Consider the following 20,519-nt stretch of genomic DNA (forward strand, 5'->3'; position numbering starts at 1 on the left):
TACTTGCCTCACTATGTTACGTCGGCGTAGTGCAAATGGGATGCTCTACGCCGGCATAAAGATACGCTGCGAATACGTGAATCTGGCTATATATTTCAGCTTTTATCAGATTAAAGCCTCGTACACACGATCGGATTTTCTAACACCAAATGTGTGATGAATTTCCGACAACAGGTGTTTTATAGCATGCTTTAAAATTTTCCGACAACAAATGTGTCTTGTGGGATTATCCGATCGTGTGTACACAAGCTCCGAACCAATGCTAACCATAGCACAAAATTGGCAGAAGTTGCCCAAAGGGTGGCGCTAAAGAGCTGAAAAAACACGTAGTTTCATGTATTCTGGCTGAAAAAGTTCTGCCGTCTGTATGCATACAAAGTTCATGGCCAACACCCTTCGCACAGAATTCCACGGATTTGAAATCCAATCGTGTGTATGAGGCTTAAGAGTGTCACAAAAAATGATGTACTGATTTAATTGGTTTGGACCACTGTAGTGCTTGCAAGGCTCTTTGTCTTATTATATAGGTGACAAATACTAGCACAGTTTTCTCAACAATTCTTGTTTTTTTTTTTTGCATTTTTCCAGTTTGGATTTCGATGGAGAGTGGAAAAAGAAGTAATCTCTGGAAAAGGTAAATACTGTTAAGGTATGTTATTTTAACATTTATGACTGCAGAGGTAAATCTTCTATCCACCTTTCTTGGGTATAGGGGCCATTCTTTTGTACCTTTTTTGTTCACCAAAAAATTTGAAATAAAGCAGATTTTGTATATAATTCTGAAAAGAATATTCTTATATTGAACAGGTTTTGTTTTTATCGAAGATATTTTTGTAAAATATATTTTATCTAGGCCTCACATAGGTTCCCTAATATAGTTACAGGCCTATAGTTACTGGGTAAAGACCTTGATATATTTTAACCACTTAAGCCCCGGACCATTTGGCTGGCCAAAGACCAAAGGACTTTTTGCGATTCGGCACTGCATCGCTTTAACTGACAATCAAGCGGGCGTGCGACATTGCTTCCAAATAAAATTGGCGTCCTTTTTATTCCCCACAAATAGAGCTTTCTTTTGTTGGTATTTGATCACCTCTGTTGTTTTTATTTTTTGCGCTATAAACAAAAATAGAGTGACAATTTAGAAAAAAATTCAATATACTTTTTGCTATAATGAATATCCCCCAAAAATATATATATAAAATTTATTTATTTTCCTCATTTTAGGCCGATACATATTCTACATATTTTTGGTAAAGAAAAATTGCAATAAGCGTTTATTGATTGGTTTGTGCAAAATAGGGGATAGTTTTTTTTTTTTTACTAGTAAGATCAGCTATTTTTATCGTGACTGCGACATTATGGTGGACACATCGGACACTTTTGGGACCGTTGACATTTTTACAGCGAACAGTGCTATAAAAATGTACTGATTACTGTAAAAATGACACTGGCAGTATAAGGGGTTAACCTGTAGGGGGTGCTGAAGGGGTTAAGTGTGTCCTAAGGACTGATTATAACTGTTGGGGGGTGTGGCTTTGAGTGACGCGTCACTGATCGCTGCTCCCGATGAGAGGGATCAGACGATCAGTGACGGTGTCACTAGGCAGAATGGGGAGATGCATGTTTACACTTGCCTCTCCCTGTTCTGCAGCTCTGTGACCCGATCGCGGGACACTGGCGGACATGGAGCTCATGGCAGGAGCGGGACTTTTAAAGTGACGTGTGTGTGTGTGTATATATATATACGTTACTCTGCCCAGCTGTGGCATTCTGCCGACGTATATTTACAGGAGCCGGACAGGAACCGGTTAAAATATACTTTATGTCCCATTGGTACCAAGCCAGTCATGGAGGAGTATCTAAAAATAATGATGATAAATGTTTGCATCTGGCTCAGATTATTAGAGGCTTCACTTCATGCCAACTGACATTCCCTGTCTCAGTGACCAATAAGGGCACAACTATTGGAAAAAAAGGAATATCAGGTGGCTATAACCTCTGAAAACAAAACTTTTATATGTTAAAAAAGGCATACGGGTTCAAATGGTTGATATCAACTGGCATTCATACTTCTGTTATACTGATTATGAGCAGTAGAGGGAGCTGCAGTCCACTAGTGTCTACAATATTGCCTTCATATGAAAACATACATGATTTACATCGTAGGGTGGCAGATAATCTGAATGTAAGAAAAGTTTGTGTCTCCCTCTTTAGAAGGGCTCATTTAGACATGTGTCAGCCCTTCCTGCCCATTTTCTGAAGCCCTATTGGCATGAATGTGTCATGTTTTGTGGCAGTACTGCTCACCAACACAACAGGTTTATTTTTACTGTGAAGCAAAGCGTTGTGGCCATGGCATGTGTACAGTCCTAAGTAACTGCATGTCATTGTTCAGGTGGCAGTCAGGGGATGGTATAACCATGGCTCAACCACTTTCTCTTCTTGCCACCTGGCCATACATCTGAACGAGCTCTTAGGGCTGGTTCACGCCAGATGCACTGCGGTGTGCTTTCAAACGCATTTTTAATGCACGTCATTAAAAAAAAAAAGGTTCCCTATAAACGCTGTTCACACCAGTACATTGCGTTGCGCTGTGCTGAAAAAAAATACAGCAGGCACTAAAAAAAAAATCACATTGCTGCAATACACTGCAAGGAAAAACTTTCAGCTTCTCTGAGGAGTCATACACTACTTGCTGGCATGTGTTCCTGGCTGTAGAATAATGCAAGAAGAAGAAACATGACCAACACAGGCTGATCAGTATTGTTCAAATCATCCAATCTATGCTCCCAAGCATGGGCAGTACAAGGAGCAAGTCAACACATTCACTACAATGTACAATGCTATAAATAAAGTACATTAATGCCGCGTACAGACGGTCGTTTTTTGTGATGAAAAAAAACCCGACGTTTTGAATCGTGAAATAAAACGACGTTTTTGAAACTTCATTTTCAAAAACGACGTTGCCTACACACCATCGTTTTTCAAAATGCTCTAGCAAAGCGCGGTCACTCTTTTCCACTCTTTTCCATTGAAGCTAGCTTCATAACTTGCTTCTGAGCATGCGCGGGTTTAAAAACGTTTTGAAACGTCGTTTTGCCCACACACTATCATTTTCATTGACACAAAAAACGACGTTTTGAAAAACGTTTTGAAAAACGACACAAAAAATTTGAGCATGTTCGAATTTTTTTTTTGTCGTTTTTCAGAAGACATAAAACAATGTTTTCCCCACACACGGTCATTTTAAATGACGTTTTCAAAAACGTCGTTTTTTTTCATCACAAAAAACGACCGTCTGTACGCGGCATAAAACAAAAAAAAATCAAGTGCATGTAAAACACAAATCATCACAGTACAACTGTTTAAAAAAAAAATGCAATGCCTATGGGCTGCCGCATGCGGTGTGGTTTGAACATGTCCTTAGTATTTCACTTGTTATGTGGCTTTTAGTGTTTTACTATTCTTCTGTATAAACATGCACAGTAAAGCTTTAAAGATATAGGAAGTGATGTATGGCACATAATACTCCCTGGCATTAGGAAAGACACGTGCCCTGACTGGGCAAAGTGGTAGTGTCCCTTTTTAACCACTTGCTTACTGGGCACTTAAACCCCCCTCCTGCCCAGACCAATTTTCAGCGCTGTCGCATTTTGATTGACAATTGCGCGGTCATGCAACACTGTACCCAAATGATATAATTTTTCCCCACAAATAGAGCTTTCTTTTGGTGGTATTTGATCACCTCTGCGGTTTTTCTTTTTTGTTAAAAAAATTGAAAAGACAGATTTAAAAAAAAAAAAAAATTATATATTATTTTTATATTTTGTTAAAAAATTTGGCAAACGGGTAATTTTTCTCCTTCATTGATGTACGCTGATGAGGCTGTACTGAGGGGGCACTGATGGGTTGCACTGATGGGCACCGATAAGGCGGCACTGGTGGGCGGCACTGATAGGTGGCACTGAAGGGCATTGGTAGGTGGCACTGAGAAGTGGCACTAATAGGTGGCATTGATAGGTGGCACTAATAGCTGGAAGTGATGGGCACTGATAGGTGGCAGTGATGGGCACTGATCGGTTACACTGACAGGCAGCATTACTAGGTGGCACTGATTGGCATCACAGGTGGGCATTGATAGGTGGGACTGGCAGGCGGTTTTTATGGGCACTGATGAGGCTGATGTGCCTCCTTCCTCTTCAGGACCGATGTCCCTTGTAAACACGCCGGTGATCGAAAAACGATTACCGATCCTTTGTGATCAGCTGTCATTGGCTGACAGCTGATCACGTGGTAAGGGGCCGGGACCGACCCCTTACACGGATCTGTGATCCACAAGTCTCAGTGACTCGGTGATCACATCGCACGCGTTTGCGCATGCAAAGGGGACAACGTCTATTGACGTCCTCCTGGATTTTCAAGCCTGCGCTGTAGCCGTCATTTCACTATAGCGCGGGCCTCTAGTGGTTAAAGCTGAACTCTGTAAAAAAACGAATTGCCTTGCAGTGGGGACCCTTGAGGGTACAGTTAGTCCCATACATACGTTGATTGAACTTTCACAGATGTGAACATGTGTTCGCATGTCCAATCCAATAAAGCTGGCTACACACACTCATTATTTATTTTTTTCTTTTCATCCAACCCAGCGGCCAGAGCGAAAAAAACTGACGGATCGCTGTACTTCCCCTCACCAGAACACACTGATCAGCGAATGCAGCCTTTTTGAGCTTTTCTGGATTTACGAACAAGTTAAATTTATGAACGAGCTCCGGGAATGGAACTCATTCATAAGTAGGGGACTTACTGTAGAGGAAAGCCTCTGCACTGTAACCCTTTGTTACTTTGCATTTCTACAGCCTGTCTGTCACCAGACATCTTTCCTCTGGGTGTTCCTATTCATTATCCTTGGAAGTCATTGGCTTTTTTACATTCTCCTCCCAACCCCCTTTGATAATCTTAGTTGACATTATCAGGTGGTAGTTAAAAAGTCAAATGTTAAACAGGATAAGTGTCTTTCTTGTATAATCAGATTAGACGCTCTTCACGTACAGTTGCACAGTGTTAGAAAGCTTAGGCTAGGCTGGAAAATGTCGCTATATCGCAGTTTGATCACCATTGACTTCTGAAGTGACAACATAACTTGGATACACTTATGAGGAACACTATGGGGTTGATTTACTAAAGGCAAATAAAATAATAAGTGCACCGTATGTGCAGTCGCTGTACATCTGAGGGGAACATGCAAGGAAAATAAAAAACAGCATTTTTGCTTGCACATGATTGGATGGTGGAAATTAGCAGAGCTTTCCCTCAGATCTAGCACAACTTGCAGTGCACAGTATATTTGCCTTCAGTAAATCAACCTCTATATCTCTTTAGGTTAAAAGAACACTTCTTATTTATGGGCTTCCCATGCCCCTCAAAATCAGATACACGTGGGAGAATTTAAAGTGGTAGTAAACACTTTACTACCACGTTTACCTACAGGTAAGCCTATAATAAGGCTTACCTGTAGGTATAAAGAATATCTCCTAAACCTGTACGGTTTAGGAGATATTCCCCTCGCAATGCGCCGCTGATTGCAGCGGCGCATGCGCAGCGGGGATCCTCGGCTAAAGGCCTGGCGGCCGCCGGACCTTGTTGGAATGAAGTCTCCTGTGCGCATGGACGGGAGTGACGACATCGCCGCTCCAGCCAATCACAGCGCTGGAGCGGCGATACCCGGAAGACACGCCAAGGCAAGATGACATCTCGCTCGGCGTGGACCAGGCAAGTTCTCTACACCTCGTTCCAAGGTAAGTATTTCATAATGAGCTAGTATGCTGTGCATACTAGCTTATTATGCCTTTTGCCTTGCAGATGTAAAAAAAAAAAAAGGATTGCGGGTATACAACCGCTTTAAACTAGGAGATGCATACGGCCGCTCCTCCTTGGTCACATATCTGATCTATAAAGTTGCATTTTAACACACTGAAATATGGTGTTGTTAACAAGGCTCATAGGAAACTATTGTTTTCTGTGTGACCTGTTTGGGGAAAAACGCAGGTTACTACAAATAGTGTGAACATGTGATGACCTGGATTCTTCCCCAGCAGATAAGCACAGGTCATTGCTTTTATTTTTTCATTTTTTCCCCAATTTTATTTTTAAGTGTCACTTTATTAATGTCTATAAATGGCAGTACTGTGCATTGCGCTGCTCTGCAGTGACATACATTGCGATCCAGTGTGTTGCCGAAAAATGCAGACATGCTGAATTTTTCCGCTCTGCAACACACTGCACTTCGCACCACTGTTATAGTGTGAACAGAGCACAGAAGAAAAAATACATTAAAATCCTGGATTGCGAGCATAATTGGTTATAATCCTTGCTTGTAATCCAAAGCGCATGTATATCAAAGCAAATTTCCCCATAAGAAATAATGGAAACTCAAATGATTCGTTCCACAACCATTTATTCATAGGTCCTTCAGTTTAAAGTCCATATAAAAAGATTATAGCAATGTAATAGAGTGTCTAACCATAAAATGTCCATCCACAAGCGGATTAGAAGCAAAATCCAGCAGGAGCTACAGAGTATAACAGAGAAAAGATGCGCTTTTAAGGCCCCTTACACACTGGGGCAGGAGGTGCGGTGACCGCCGCTATACCGTCGGAATTGCCGTGGTATTCAGCTGCTAGCGGTGCAGTTTTAACCCCCACTAGTGGCCGACAAAGGGTTAATACCGCCGGCAATGCGCCCCTGCAGAGGTGCATTGCCAGCGATATAGCCGCGGTTTCCCATTGATTTCAATGGGAAGGAGCGGTAAACACACCGCTCTTCTCACCGTTTCAAAGATGCTGCTAGCAGGACTTTTGGAGTGATCCTGCTAGCGCACCGCTTCAGTGTAAAAGCCGTCGGGCTTTCACACTGGAGAAACAGCATCCGCTGTTTAGGGTCGGTTTGCAGGCGCTATTTTTAGCGCAATGGCGCCTGCAAACCACCCCAGTGTGAAAGGGGCCTTAGTGTAGCAATATGTTGCTAAATGTTGTACCTTCATTAGATGTAACCCTATTGCTACACTTAGAGGTGCCTCTCTTCTCTTTTATACTCCGTTGTGTATATCATAAGTCATACTTGTATATCAAGACATTGCTTGTTTAGCAAGTCAAAATTCATTAAAAAATGTAAATTAAAAAATTTAGATCGTCTTGCAAAACGCTCTCAAACCAAGTTACTCTCAAACCAAGGTTTTACTGTAATTGTTTTCTTTGTGCTCTAGTGGTGACCTGCGTTTTTATCCAGGGTGGAAAAATGCAGGTCGCTGCACGTAGTGAGAATGAGCCTATAAGATCATGCGGCTCAACAGTTTGATCCAAGGGGAACCCACTCTTTTCAAAATTTCAACCAGCTGGTACAAGTGCATCTATCCCAGCAAACATGGAGATCACTCTAAATTTGTATTATTATACAAGATAATTAGTGATAACTTTACTCAAACTCTTTATAACTATCTAGCCCAGGGGTGGCCAACCAGTGGCCCGGGGGCCACATGTGGCCCGCGGAGCCCTCTTATGTGGCCCGCGACCTCCTGCTTTGGAATGGCGGGTTGGCAAGCCCAGATCGCAGGTTGCCGGCCCGCCATACCGCAGCATCAGTGTTGTTAATGAAGCTGGTGTTGGAGGAAGAAAGCAGCTGTGGGGCAGAGCCCCATAAGCCAATGCGTCCTCTACAGCGCCGGCTTTTGCCATAGGTGGAGTCTATGGCAAAGTTCAGCTAACCCGCATGATAGACAGGCAGATCAGAGGGCCTATAGAGTAGCCGTGACCTGTCATCCGTCCACTATGCTCATCGTGGCCCTCGACTGGTTACCAAGTTGCTTAAGTGGCCCTCGCTCTTCAAAAGGTTGGGCACCCCTGATCTAGCCTGCTGTAGAAAAAGGAAAGCTGGAATGGTATTGGTTACCATTGGTGTCACAGGCCTGCTTGTGTAAATGAGCCCCCACCCCCTATTAGCGGAAGCAGTAGTTCAGCTCTCGCACAGACTGACAGCTGATTAGACACCTGCGCACATAGGGCTGGTGTAACTAATGGGATCAGATGTATGACAATGTCAGTCGTGTCAGTGAAGAGGTCATTCCTTGGCATGGACTGGTATGATGTTATAGGGTCCCATGTGTGCGTATTTGTGCCGTATTACCCAGGCTGCATCAGAGTTGGAGACACCAAGGTATCACGGATTAACTCTGCCACCTTTTTAAAAGGAAAAGACTTGCTGTGAAATCTGTACTTTGTGATGTCGTAGATGGTCATGTGATCATGTGGTATTACAGGCTAGCATATGCTGCAGACGTAAAGCTTGTGGGGGGTTCTTGCAGAGCTACCTGTTAGCTGCTTAAGCCGAAGCACTTTCAGGTTAATCTTCCAGAAAGAACTGTGATTTCTCCTCTTACCGCAGGATGTGGATCTAGCAGCTGACAAATTCCTGCTAGTGACGCTCACGGAGTGCTGCAGTCCCCCCTATGTTGGGTATTGGTGGATGTAATGAAAACATCTATGTTGCTCTTGTTATCATTTGTTACAGTAATTGAAGAACATTCAATTTTGTAATCGACTAAATACATTTCAAACTCTGGTTCAATCTGCTTGTAGCCATGGCATATGTACCTTTTTATAGACCGTCTTTTTTCCTCCTGGGTATAAAGTAAAATTGCGCATTAAAATTTGTTTTTGCCTTTGCTAGGCTTGAATTGGGTAGTTTTACAATAAGGAAAAGGCATTACAATAATATGCTACCTCACCAATACAGGTCATCAGGTTAGTTGCTTTGAAGATAATACTCTCTTTACATCTGGTGATTACATTGTAAATTGATTTTACTATTTCAAGAAGTCAAGTGATGTTTTTGGGAACCATTAATGTGCATAAACCTAAAAAGCTCTTTTATTGGCTTCCTTTTGGGCTGGAAGAAAACCGTTCTGCAGAGAAGCTGTGGAAGAATTTTGGCCCACTCGATGTAAGAGACTCATTGCCAGTTATTGCAAACACTTGATTGCAGTTGTCGCCGCCAAGGTTCACACGTATTAGGTTTAGGGGTCCGGGCTGGTTTGGACAGCATTTTTTCCTTAATAATTGAAATCGTCATTTAAAAACTGCATTTTGTATTTACTCGGATCATCTTTGTGTCATATTAAAATTTGTGTGATGATCTGAATCATTTAAGTGTGACAAATATGCGAAAAAAATTAAATCAGCAAGGGAGCAAATTTTTATTTATTGTTTTGTGTATGTTAATCTGTTTTATATGTGCAAAATATACCTGTTGATTCTGCCAGAAATCCAGTGAGCTCATAACGGCCTGAGTTCTCTTTCTGTACAGTTCCCTCTGTGGACTGCAGAACACCTCCCTCTTTTTATGGAGAGAGGTGGGTGTTCTTTTGTACCAACATGCTTTTTGTCCTAGGTCAACAAAACTACTGCTGCATAGGTACAGTGGAGTGAATGAAAATTGTCACCTTTAGGGAAATTGTGTGGGGAATAAGTACAACCTACACAATTGGTAGTTCAACTGCATAGATTAAAGTATATGAATATTTCTTTAAATTGGCTCACCTATACAAAAATAACAGTTGCAATCAGCCTTTAGGCATGTTTGGATAGTAGTCTGAACCCACCTGGGCTATCCTGCCAGGAAGCTGTCGATGTGGACCGCCAGTCATAAGCAGCTGAGGCATTCCTCACCCTGCAACTACATGTGTATATGCCTCTTGTATTTGCCTCTTGCAACTGTGAGACCCTTTCACATGTTTTGCAAAGGGCCCTTTCCTTGCTGTCTTGGGGGGGGGTCCTATGGTGGCGGAGCACCAGGGCCCAGACACAAATGCGACCCTGGCAGTTCCGCTAGTGGTCTCTGGTCTCAGTAGTTTTTATTTTTATTTTATTATTTTTTTCCATTACATTTTTTTTTTTAGGAGCCCCACCGAAGGGGCTTTAGTGAGATATCAGGGGTCTAAACAGACTTCTGATGTTCCACCTTTGAGACAGAGAAAGGAAAATAAGGACACAGCCCTCAATCTTCATCTCTGCAGCCTCAGCGGCACAGAATGATTGGACAGGCCGTTCATTCACAAATTGAAGCATAATAAACACAGTTTAGTCAAAGTCCGGACCTAAATCAGATTGAAATGCTGTGGCACGACCTTAAATCCTCCAAAAAACATTCTGCAGAGAAGAGTGGGCCAACATTCTTCTGCAGCGATGTAAGAGACTCATTGCCAGTTATTGCAAACGATTGATTGCAGTTGTTGCCACCAAGGTTAGCACAACCAGTTATTAGGTTTAGGGCTTAATTACTTTTTCACAAAGGGCCAGGCTGGTTTGGACAGATTTTTTTTTTCTTAATAACTGAAATCATGATTTAAAAACTGCATTTTGTATTTACTCGGGTTATCTTTGTGTAATATTAAAATTAGTTTGATGATCTGAATCATTTAACTGTGACAAATATGCAAAAAAATATAAAATCAGGAAGGGGGGCAAATACTTTTTCACAGCATTGTATGCCTGGGCACATCTGGTTCATATAGGGCTGCACTACAGTTGTATACTTCTATGCTGTACATTACAATTGTTTATTTTGTATAGTTGTGCCCATTGAAATATTTGTATACTTTAGTACCACATGTATGCATATAAACTGCCAATTTTGTGAGTTGCACTTATTCTCTACACTATTTCATTCATGTATTTGAGGTGCTGGATGACAACCTGTTGAATTGAGAGCACCCATTTATGCTTGTATATGTAAATAATTTAGATTTTCTGCACCAGAATTGGACAGGAAGTGTGTTACTGGCAGAATCACCAGGCAGGAAAAAAGCCCAAAAATAAAAAAACGAATGCAGCCATCGAATCTAAAAGACTGGTAAACTGCAATGTATTACTTTTTTTGTTCTTGGGTTTAGATTAAAGCGGAGTTCCACCCAAAAATGGAACTTCCGATTTAAGGAAAGTTGACCCCCTGACATGCCATTTTTGGGGGGGCAGAAACCCTTTCTTTAGAGGGTTTCCGCTCCCACTTTCTCCCAGGCCACTGTGGAACCGGAAGGAAGGTCACCTCTCCCTGCCCCCCCCCCCCCCCCTCTCGACTATCATCTGGGACACATCACAGGTCCCAGATGATTGCCTGGCCAGTCACAATGCGCAGCGTGGCTCGCGCATATGCAATGTGTGCCCGGCTGTGAAGCCACAGCCGCGCGCTCACAGTAGTGATGCCGGCGGCGCGGACAGGAGGGGGAGAGTAGCGGGGTTTTGTTCCCCTGCATCGCTGGACCCTGGGACAGGTAAGTGTTCGATTTATTAAAAGTCGGCAGTTGCAGTATTTGTAGCTGCTGACTAAAAAAAAAAAATTACGTCGGAACTCCGCTTTAACTTTAAATTCCACATACCTGCACTGTTGAACTTCTTTTTTTTTTTTTCTTTGTTAAGGTCAGTTCTCTTGTGGAAACAAGCGCTGTGATGAGAAGGAAGGCCTAAAAAGCTGGGAGGTCAATTTTGGGTATATAGAACATGGAGAGAAGAAGAACGCTCTTGTAAAGCTGAGTAAGTTACCCCATCCAGTTGTTGCCAGGCAACTATAGCTTGCCACACTCCTCAACTTATACAGTATGTAAACCCAGTCATTACAATCTACTATAAGCGTTAACATGTTAATGGAATTTTCAGCATTTTAAATCTGCAGCTCTTCTTAACGTAATGCCTTGTAATCCTGCCATTAAAGTGTCATTAAACCCGTTCAGACAACTTTTGTGGGTCATCAGTAAAAGTCTTTTATAGTACATTTTAGTATAACGCTTCCAAATGCCATATACTGCAGTCATATGACATGCAAAAGGTAGTCCCCAAACGTGCTGAGACATGGTGGGGAGGAGCAAGCAGGAAGTCTGACGCTGAAGACGTGTGTGCTGATGTCACCCCTGACCAGATGTAATGATGAAAAGCTCCTGCTGTATGGTACGCATAAGACACTTAAAAGCTTTTTGGGTTTAATGACACGGCTTGTCCAGGCACTTCCTGTAGAAGGGGCCCAACATTCTGTCCTTGTCTGACAATTGTGCTTTTGAGTTGTCAGTCTGTCCCTCGTGCTCCTGATAGATGTGTGGCTATTTCAACACACATTATACAGGCATGGTTCACTGTTATCACCATAAGAAAACCCATTCCAAAAATGCCATGTAGCCATTGCTGGAGTACATGTAGACAGGAAGTGGCTGCAAAAAGGCTGCAGGGCATCAGCAGTGCTGAGATGCAACAAAGGTTTAAGGCTTCTTTCCTGCAGGCGGCAGTAAAAACTGGCTGTTTCAACTGCCCACTTAAAGGCTAAACAGCAGCCAGAGGATGCTGCAATACTTTGTGCCATGGCAAATTTAACACAACATGTCGAGTCAACAGGTGTCACCACCTGTCAAACTTGGCTATTCAGATCAATGGGGCCACGCTGCGTCCATGAGCCAAGTGCTTGGTTCATAGTTGTGGCACATGGTTCCATGCAGAAAAAAAGGCATTCGGGAGGACGACTGACAGCGACTGCTTAGTCCTTGCACTGAAAAGTGATCCACTGCAGATCAGTTTTGAAGTGACACTAAACAGAGAAGTGTTAATTGCCATAATTCATTCACATAAATCATAATTATTATGCCATTGTTTTGTTTTTAACCACTGTCGAACCGCCCCATAGTAGATATACTGCTACAGTATACTGCTACTATACTAGCCTACTAGAGAAAACAAATTTTTTTTTTTAGGATGCTCAGGGCTTTAGCAAACTAAATCTCATCTTCATTCTCAAATCTAATTTGTTATCCATCCACTTTCAAGTTGTTGCTTTTGTATGAGCAAAATGTACCAATAGTTATGCAGAGTAAAGACCTACCTAAACAATCCAGGAGATTAACCACTTGCTTACTGGGCACATATACCCCCTTCCTGCCCAGTCTGAAGTTTCAGCTTTCAGCACTGTGTCGATTTAAATTAAAATTGCGCTTTCTTTTGGTGGCATTTGATCACCTCTGCGTTTTTTTTTTATTTTGTTTGCGCTATAAACAAAAAAAGGGCGACAATTTAAAAAAAAAAACACAATATTTTTTACTGTTTGCTATAATAAATATCCATTTTTTTTTTTAAAAAAAAACATTTTTTTTCTCTCAGTTTAGGCCGATATGTATTCTACATATTTTTGGTAAAAAAAAAATAATAAAAAAATCGCAATAAGCGTATAGTGATTGGTTTGCGCAAAAGTTATAGTGGCTACAAAATAGGGGATAGAAGTCTGATTTTTTTTTTTTTTTTTTTTACTAGTAATACGGCGATCTGCAAATTTTGTCAGGACTGCGATATTATGGCGGACACATCGGACACTTTTGACACATTTTTGGGACCATTCACATTTATATAGCGTACAGTGCTATAAAAATGCACTGATTACTGTATAAATGTGACTGTCAGGGAAGGGGTTAACACTAGGGGCCGAGGAATGGGTTAAATGTGTATCCTGGGAGTGATTCTTACTGTGGGGGGAGGAAACTGACTGGGGGAGGTGACCGATGTTGTGTCCCTATGTACAAGGGACACAGCATTAGTCTCCTCTCCCTGACAGGACGTGGAGCTCTGTGTTTACACACAGAGCTCCACGTCCCTGCTCTAAAACTGCCGATCCCGGGGACCTGGCGGACATCGCGGCCGCCAGGCACGCGCGTCGACATTGCGGTGATGCGCCGGGCGCCCCCCAGTGGCCGGAGGACCTGAGGCCATAAAAAGACGGCCTCCCGGATTTATAGAGCCACCTGGAGGTCGTCTTTTTACTATGGCCCTGGACTGAAGTAGTTAAAGGCTAAAGCTAGCCATAGACCGATGGTTTTTATTTTTATTTATTTTTTTTCCTTTAGCCGGCAGGCTAAGGAAAAAAAAAAAATGGAAATGCCACCTCCAACTCAATCAAGATGGATGGAGAAATCCTCTCCATCGGGACATTGTCAGAATACACTAGTAAGAAGCAGGAGCCGCTCATAGACAAACGTTTTCCAACATACTCTCTTTGATGATTGACTTCTGTTAAAGAGGGAGCGGTCATACACTAATTTGAAATTCGTCTGGCCAGGTTTAGTCCACTGTTTTCTAAAAAATAAAGCATTGCATTGAAGCCTTCCAAGCACTGAAATTAAGATTAATGGATCATGGGTGCAATGCACAGGCTCTTTCTGCAGCCGCTGGTCCATACCAGTGTACGGATCTTCCGTTGCAGGGCTCCAGTTGCATGACTTGTGAGGATATAGGAATTTTGGGACATAAAAAGCAAGAAAAGTCTTTTTTTTCTTATTGACAAAGTCGAATTTTCCTTTTAAGACTGTGACATGAATATGTGACATTCATCCTGTTTATAATAAATGAAGAACACAATAAAGCCTTTGTAGGGAATGTTTTGTCAAAATGAGCTCATCAGAAGGAGATATAGGCAACTGTTGTGTTAAGAGTCAGCAGTTGTATGATAAACATGGAAAAGACTATATTTATTTTTCTTTAGTCTTTCTTTGTAATGGGATTAAAGCGTATGACTGCTTGACTTGTCTACACTGGACTCCTAGCTACGTAAAATATATACACTGCAGCGATGGAGAACCATCTGCTCCCACTAAATTGTCCTTCACCTGTTAAAACAAGATGGCCCTGGGGGTATTTGTTCCCCTGCTGTTTTTCCTTTCCTTTTCTAATAAAATGTAGATGGGCATTCATCCCAAATCTGTGGGATGTCTATCCTGCTGCCCCACAGTCATTAAAATGTAAGTTTTACATTTACAGACCAAAACAAAATAAATCGCATATATTCCTTTTTTTCTTTTGTATAGATAAGTTTTTACATTAAATTAAATCTAAAAACAAGATGTATGATGTTAGAGTGATAGGTAAAAATCAGCCATGGGTGTTTAATTCCACATTTACACACACAGATCCACGTCCCTGGCTCTGTAACTGGCAATCGCGGGTGCCTGGTTGAAATTGCGGCTGCCAGGCACGCGCATCGGCTCCTGAGTGATGCGACGGGAGCCGATGACGGCTGCCCAGGATGGCAGAGATGCCTTGTGGCTGTCATTTGACTATATGCGGGATGGGAAGAGGTTAAAGCATGTTATACAGCACAGTGCTTGTGCTGTGTGAGTTGGTTTCCTGTAACACCTGGTTGATCCTGCCAGTTTCTGCCCTCCCCTATGTAAACCATAGGGGAGGGCAGAGCTGAGCCCTGACACCATGGTCAGTTTTTTCATAATAAGCATCCTTTACCTGCAGACATTCCTCTTTTCACTTCCTCATTGTTCGTTTTTGCTCAGAAGTTGCTCTATTTCTTCTCTGTTCTGTTAATTTCCTGCTTGTCTGATTTTTTTTTTTACTGACCACCGTGAAGGGAGGCTTTACTGCGGTGGTCAGTAACGTGTTCACCCCCTCCTGGGAACTACATCTGTGCGGCAGGACGCTCTCTACGTGTTGGAGACTTCAAGGAGGTGTGAATTACTGGGCGTGCCGCAATTCATACTGGGAAATGTAGTTCTTGCATGAACGAGCGCCGCAAACCAGGAAGTGAATGAGAGAACAGAAACTAAAATGCCGGAGGTGATATAGATGAAGGAATTTTAATAGATATTTACTTGTTTTTTAACAGAATCATTACACTATTCTGTCTGTCTACCTTGCAGACATTTAATTTTAGGCAAAACATTGTTTTCCTTTACAACTCCTTTAATTGAACAGGCCAGGTTAGAAGCCGATTGGATACCAATGCGGAGCTGCATCAGATTCTGAGTGCATCAGTTTTAGTAAATCCCCCCCTGTGTGTCCTATAACCTGCAACATTAATTATTTAAGTTGTCTACACTGTGACATGTTTGTGAGTGATTTTTCCTAAATGATATACAGTACTGTATATTTAGTACTTATATCTTAGATATTTATATCTTAGTAATAGAAATACATTTTTTACAAAAGACACTTGTAAAATACTGTTATTTCCTGACCACTAAGACAAAATATTAGCAGGCACAGAAAGCGTATTAACCACATCCTGACCGCCGCATGTAGATATACGTCGGCAGAATGGCGTACCTGTACGTCCCTGCCTAGACGTGGGTCGGGGGTCCGATCGGGACCTCCCCCCGCTACATGCGGCGGTCGGATTCCCGCGGGGAGCGATCCGGGACGACAGGGCGGCTATTCGTTTATAGCCGCCCCGTCGCGATCGCTCCCCGGAGCTGAAGAACGGGGAGAGCTGTATGTAAACATGGCTTCCACGTGCTTCACTGTGGCGCTGCATCGATCGAGTGATCCCTTTTTATAGGGAGACTCGATCGATGACGTCAGTCCTACAGCCACACCCCCCTACAGTTGTAAACACACACTAGGTGAACCCTAACTCCTACAGCGCCCCCTGTGGTTAACTCCCAAACTGCAACTGTCATTTTCACAATAAACAATGCAATTTAAGTGCATTTTTTGCTGTGAAAATTACAATGGTCCCAAAAATGTGTCAAAATTGTCCGAAGTGTTCGCCATAATGTCGCAGTCACGAAAAAAATCACTGATCGCCGCCATTAGTAGTAAAAAAAAAAAAAAGAAATCATAAAAAAGCAAAAAAACTATCCCCTATTTTGTAAACGCTATAAATTTTGCGCAAAACAAATCGATAAACACTTATTGCGATTTTTTTTTTTTACCAAAAATAGGTAGAAGAATACGTATCGGCCTAAACTGAGGAAAAAAAATATGTTATATATGTTTTTGGGGGGGTATTTATTATAGCAAAAAGTAAAAAATATTGCATTTTTTTCAAAATTGTCGCTCTATTTTTGTTTATAGCGCAAAAAATAAAAACCGCAGAGGTGATCAAATACCACCAAAAGAAAGCTCTATTTGTGGGGAAAAAAGGACGCCGATTTTGTTTGGGAGCCACGTCGCACGACCGCGCAATTGTCTGTTAAAGCGACGCAGTGCCGAATTGTAAAAACCCCTTGGGTCATGTAGCAGCATATTGGTCCGGTCCTTAAGTGGTTAAAAACCACAGGAAGAAAACTCTCTCTTTATTATAATGACTGATACATTTAAATGCTCTTCTTATAGGGTTGTGTCCAGAATGCTCCTACAAACTGAATTTCCATCACAAGTAAGTTGCCCATATCACTTATTCATTAAGTTAAATGCAAACATTGATATTTCTGTAGCAGTATTTCATAGGTTGTAATGTATAAACATAAAGGGCCTTGTTCAGTAATCAATTCTCATTCATTCTGCTCAAATCACACTGATGCAAGATATGTTCTGCCTGGCTGCTATGGGTTAACATAAATTAAAATAAACCTATAAACAAGGGAATGCTGGAGGTTGACCTTATTGGGCTCTAGTTCCCAAGCTGGCCCTCTTCAATCCACTACAGTTTGTAAACCTAAAATGTGTATGCAAATAAGGACCTCTGACATTACCAATCTGCATACTTGCTCTGAGAAATATTGATGCCAATGGAAAGGCAACTGGTATTCTCAAAGGTTGTCGGGTGTGACAGTCTCCATATTTCTCTTATGAAATGTTTATTGTAAGAGTAAGAACATGTTACTAAACAGTAGCGGCTGTTTCATAAGGGGCGCAGGGGTGCCGTCCCCTAATCTCCATACGAGACACTGGACACATAGATTTCTAGGCCTTTTTTTTTTTATTAAGCATGATTAGAGCTTGAGGCTCTGATTGGCTTCAAAAAGGTTGGGCTCGGGGCAAAGAGCACTGAACCCCGAGCCCACCCACTGTGACATTAGCAAATTAACCAGTTAAGGACCGCCGCACGACTAAATATGTCGGCAGAATGGCACGGCTGGGCATGTGGACGTACAGGTACGCGCGGCGCTCGCGACCCAGTCCTGAGCTTCGTGACCGCGCTCGCGGGATGGTGTCCTGCGATCGGGTCACAGAGCTGAAGAACGGGGAGAGGTAAGTGTAAACAAACCTCCCTGTGCTTCCTAGCGAGCCTGTCACTGATCGTCTGTTCCTTGTCATTGGAAACGACGATCAGTGACGTCACACGCCCCCCTACAGTAAGAAACACACATTAGGGAACACTTGACCCCTTTAGCGCCTCCTACAGGTTAACCCCTTCACTGTTTTGATGCACCTGGGATATACTTGGCTAATATAATTTGAGGACTTTACACAATTGGCAGTCCAACCATCCAAATACGTACTTGGCTTCTAAAGGGTGGTCCCCTAGAATCTGACCAGCTGCTGCCTTACTGATGAAAAGAACTTTCGGTCAGCAGGTAATTGGAGAAGAAAGTGTCCCTGCAATGACAAGTTGGATTCTATGGGGTCCGGTTCTAGGAAGGTTCCAAGGGGATTGGACTGCCAATTTTTAATATCAAAAGCAAGAGGGTTTGCAGGACATTTTTGACTTTGTTCACTTTAAAATTACACAAAAATAAAAAATGTATTGGTGGCATGTTTTTCTTTTCTTGCTGAATCTCCAAAGCCGAATTGGTGCACCAGGTGCAGTCTGTGTAATTACTTTCAGACTGATCATAAACTGAGGCAATGGTGAAGCTGTTGCCTATAGCAACCACACACTTCAAATTTTGTTGAAATCTATATATATAAAACTCAACGTGTGTGTGTGTGTGTATATGTATGTATGTTCCAGCATCACGTCCAAACGGCTAAAGGTATTAACATGAAACTTGGCACACATGTTACTTATATGTCAGCAACAAACATAGGATAGGTGGTTTAACCCTTACCCACCCCCATTTGCCATGGTCGGGGTTTTTCTTTAAAGTCCCATTCAACTCTATGGGAAATACATGTTACTTCATAACTTCCAAACGGCTGTAGATATTTCGATAACACTTGGTCACATGTTACTTATATGTCCACTTAAACTATAGGATAGTTAATTTATCCCTTAACTACCCCCATTTGTGAGGGTCGGGGTTTTTGTTTAAAGTCCCATGCAAATCAATGGGAAATGTATGTTCCCACATAACTTCTGTACGCCTGGAGATATTTCAATAATACCTGCTACACATATTACTTATATGCCAAATAAAAATATATGACAGTTAAATTAACCCTTACCTACACCCTTATATAAAAGATGGGTATATTTATATTACTATGATTTTCCTCCCCAAAAGGTTAAGATAGGAAGACCGGGCAACGCCGGGTATTCAGCTAGTATGTTATAAAACTGCTTCAGTGTCACTAAAGGAACCAAACCGTTTATAGAACAGATATGTGGATGAGCCCTGAAACTCTCCGCTGTTGCCATACACCTTCTTGGTTGAACTCCAGCAGTTACTTGGCATTGCGTTACTATCCCTGTTACACCTAATTTAGCGATAGCATCATCTTTGTATAAAAACCTGTATGTCATCTGTATCCCATTACCCTCATAGGAGAAAAGAGGTCCAGCCAAAGGCTAAGATAAGGAAGGCTTCAGAAGATACAGGAGAGCCTTCTGGAAAGAAGTCTAAGCACTCTCACAAGAAGAGAAAAGGTAATGTGAAATTATCAACGCTTGCTGGTTTTTGTGTTATGTAGGTATCTTTCCTTAGCTGTTAAAGCAAAGCCAGTTCAATGAAGTTCAAAAAAGGGTTTGGTTGGGTTGTTGCCAGATCAAAGAAAGTTCCTAGGTCTTGAGAATGTGGAGAACTATAGAATTAGTAGTATCAGTACAGGAATTTAGGCTACCCCCAAATTTAATATTTCCTTTTCACTGAGGGACCTTGGGTGAAAACTTGAGGTCAAGTAGGAAAAGTGGACAAAAAATAATGACTTTGTGAGGTGGTTGGGTACAAATGCCAACATGTTTTAAGGCCCCTTTCTCACGGTCGGGCCGTTCAGGTCCGCCTTTCGTTTTTTTCGGCGGACCTGAACGGCCGCTCCATACATCTCAATGGAACGTCGGATGTCAGCGGTGACATGTTCGCTAAAATCAGACGGATGGCAATACGTCGCCATCTGTCCATGGCGGATCGAGTGAGATCTGATGACCATTTTCATCCGATCTCTCCATAAGAGACAGCGGCACTGGACAAGCCCCTCCTCGCTCAGTGAGCAGAGAGGGACCTGTCATCCGCCAGGTCAGTGGAGAGATTTCCTGCTGAGCTGGCGGACCGCTGCAAGCACATCCGTCCCCGTGTGGAAGGGGCCTAAGGGTAAAAGCATCCACCTCAAGTCAGTGGAGTAAAGTTCAGCTGCTAAAGCCTTTTGGTATATATATATATATTGATGAATGTAGATGCTGTGCCCTGGATGGTTGGCAGTACCTTCCACAGGATAAGGTTGAGTGAGCCTTGCCCATCAGCTGTGCTATGGAAATCGTGTTTTTGTTAATTTCTGTTTAAGGCTCCTTCGCACTTTTGCAGCCTGTTATGGTTTGTTGCATTAACCACTTGCCTACTGCGCACTGCTGCTTTACTTCTACAGTGCGGGTCGGCTGCGCATAATCGTGTACAT

At 42.3% G+C, this 20,519-nt stretch overlaps 1 protein-coding gene across 2 annotated transcripts in view; it reads left to right on the top strand.

Annotated features, from left to right (window-relative positions):
- LOC120946931 (protein FRA10AC1) overlaps positions 1-20,519 on the top strand; it is a 69,444-nt gene that overhangs the window by 33,053 nt on the left and 15,872 nt on the right. The window contains exons 8-11 of one of the 2 annotated variants that reach the window (XM_040361766.1): positions 589-634; positions 11,469-11,582; positions 17,142-17,184; positions 19,457-19,561. In XM_040361766.1, coding sequence (XP_040217700.1) covers positions 589-634; positions 11,469-11,582; positions 17,142-17,184; positions 19,457-19,561 — 308 coding nt within the window. The remainder of the gene's footprint in view (positions 1-588; positions 635-11,468; positions 11,583-17,141; positions 17,185-19,456; positions 19,562-20,519) is intronic. The other variant, XM_040361767.1, reaches the window with a different exon arrangement.

This window comes from Rana temporaria, chromosome 8 (genome assembly GCF_905171775.1).
Source record: "Rana temporaria chromosome 8, aRanTem1.1, whole genome shotgun sequence".
NCBI classification, from domain to species: Eukaryota; Metazoa; Chordata; class Amphibia; order Anura; family Ranidae; genus Rana; species Rana temporaria.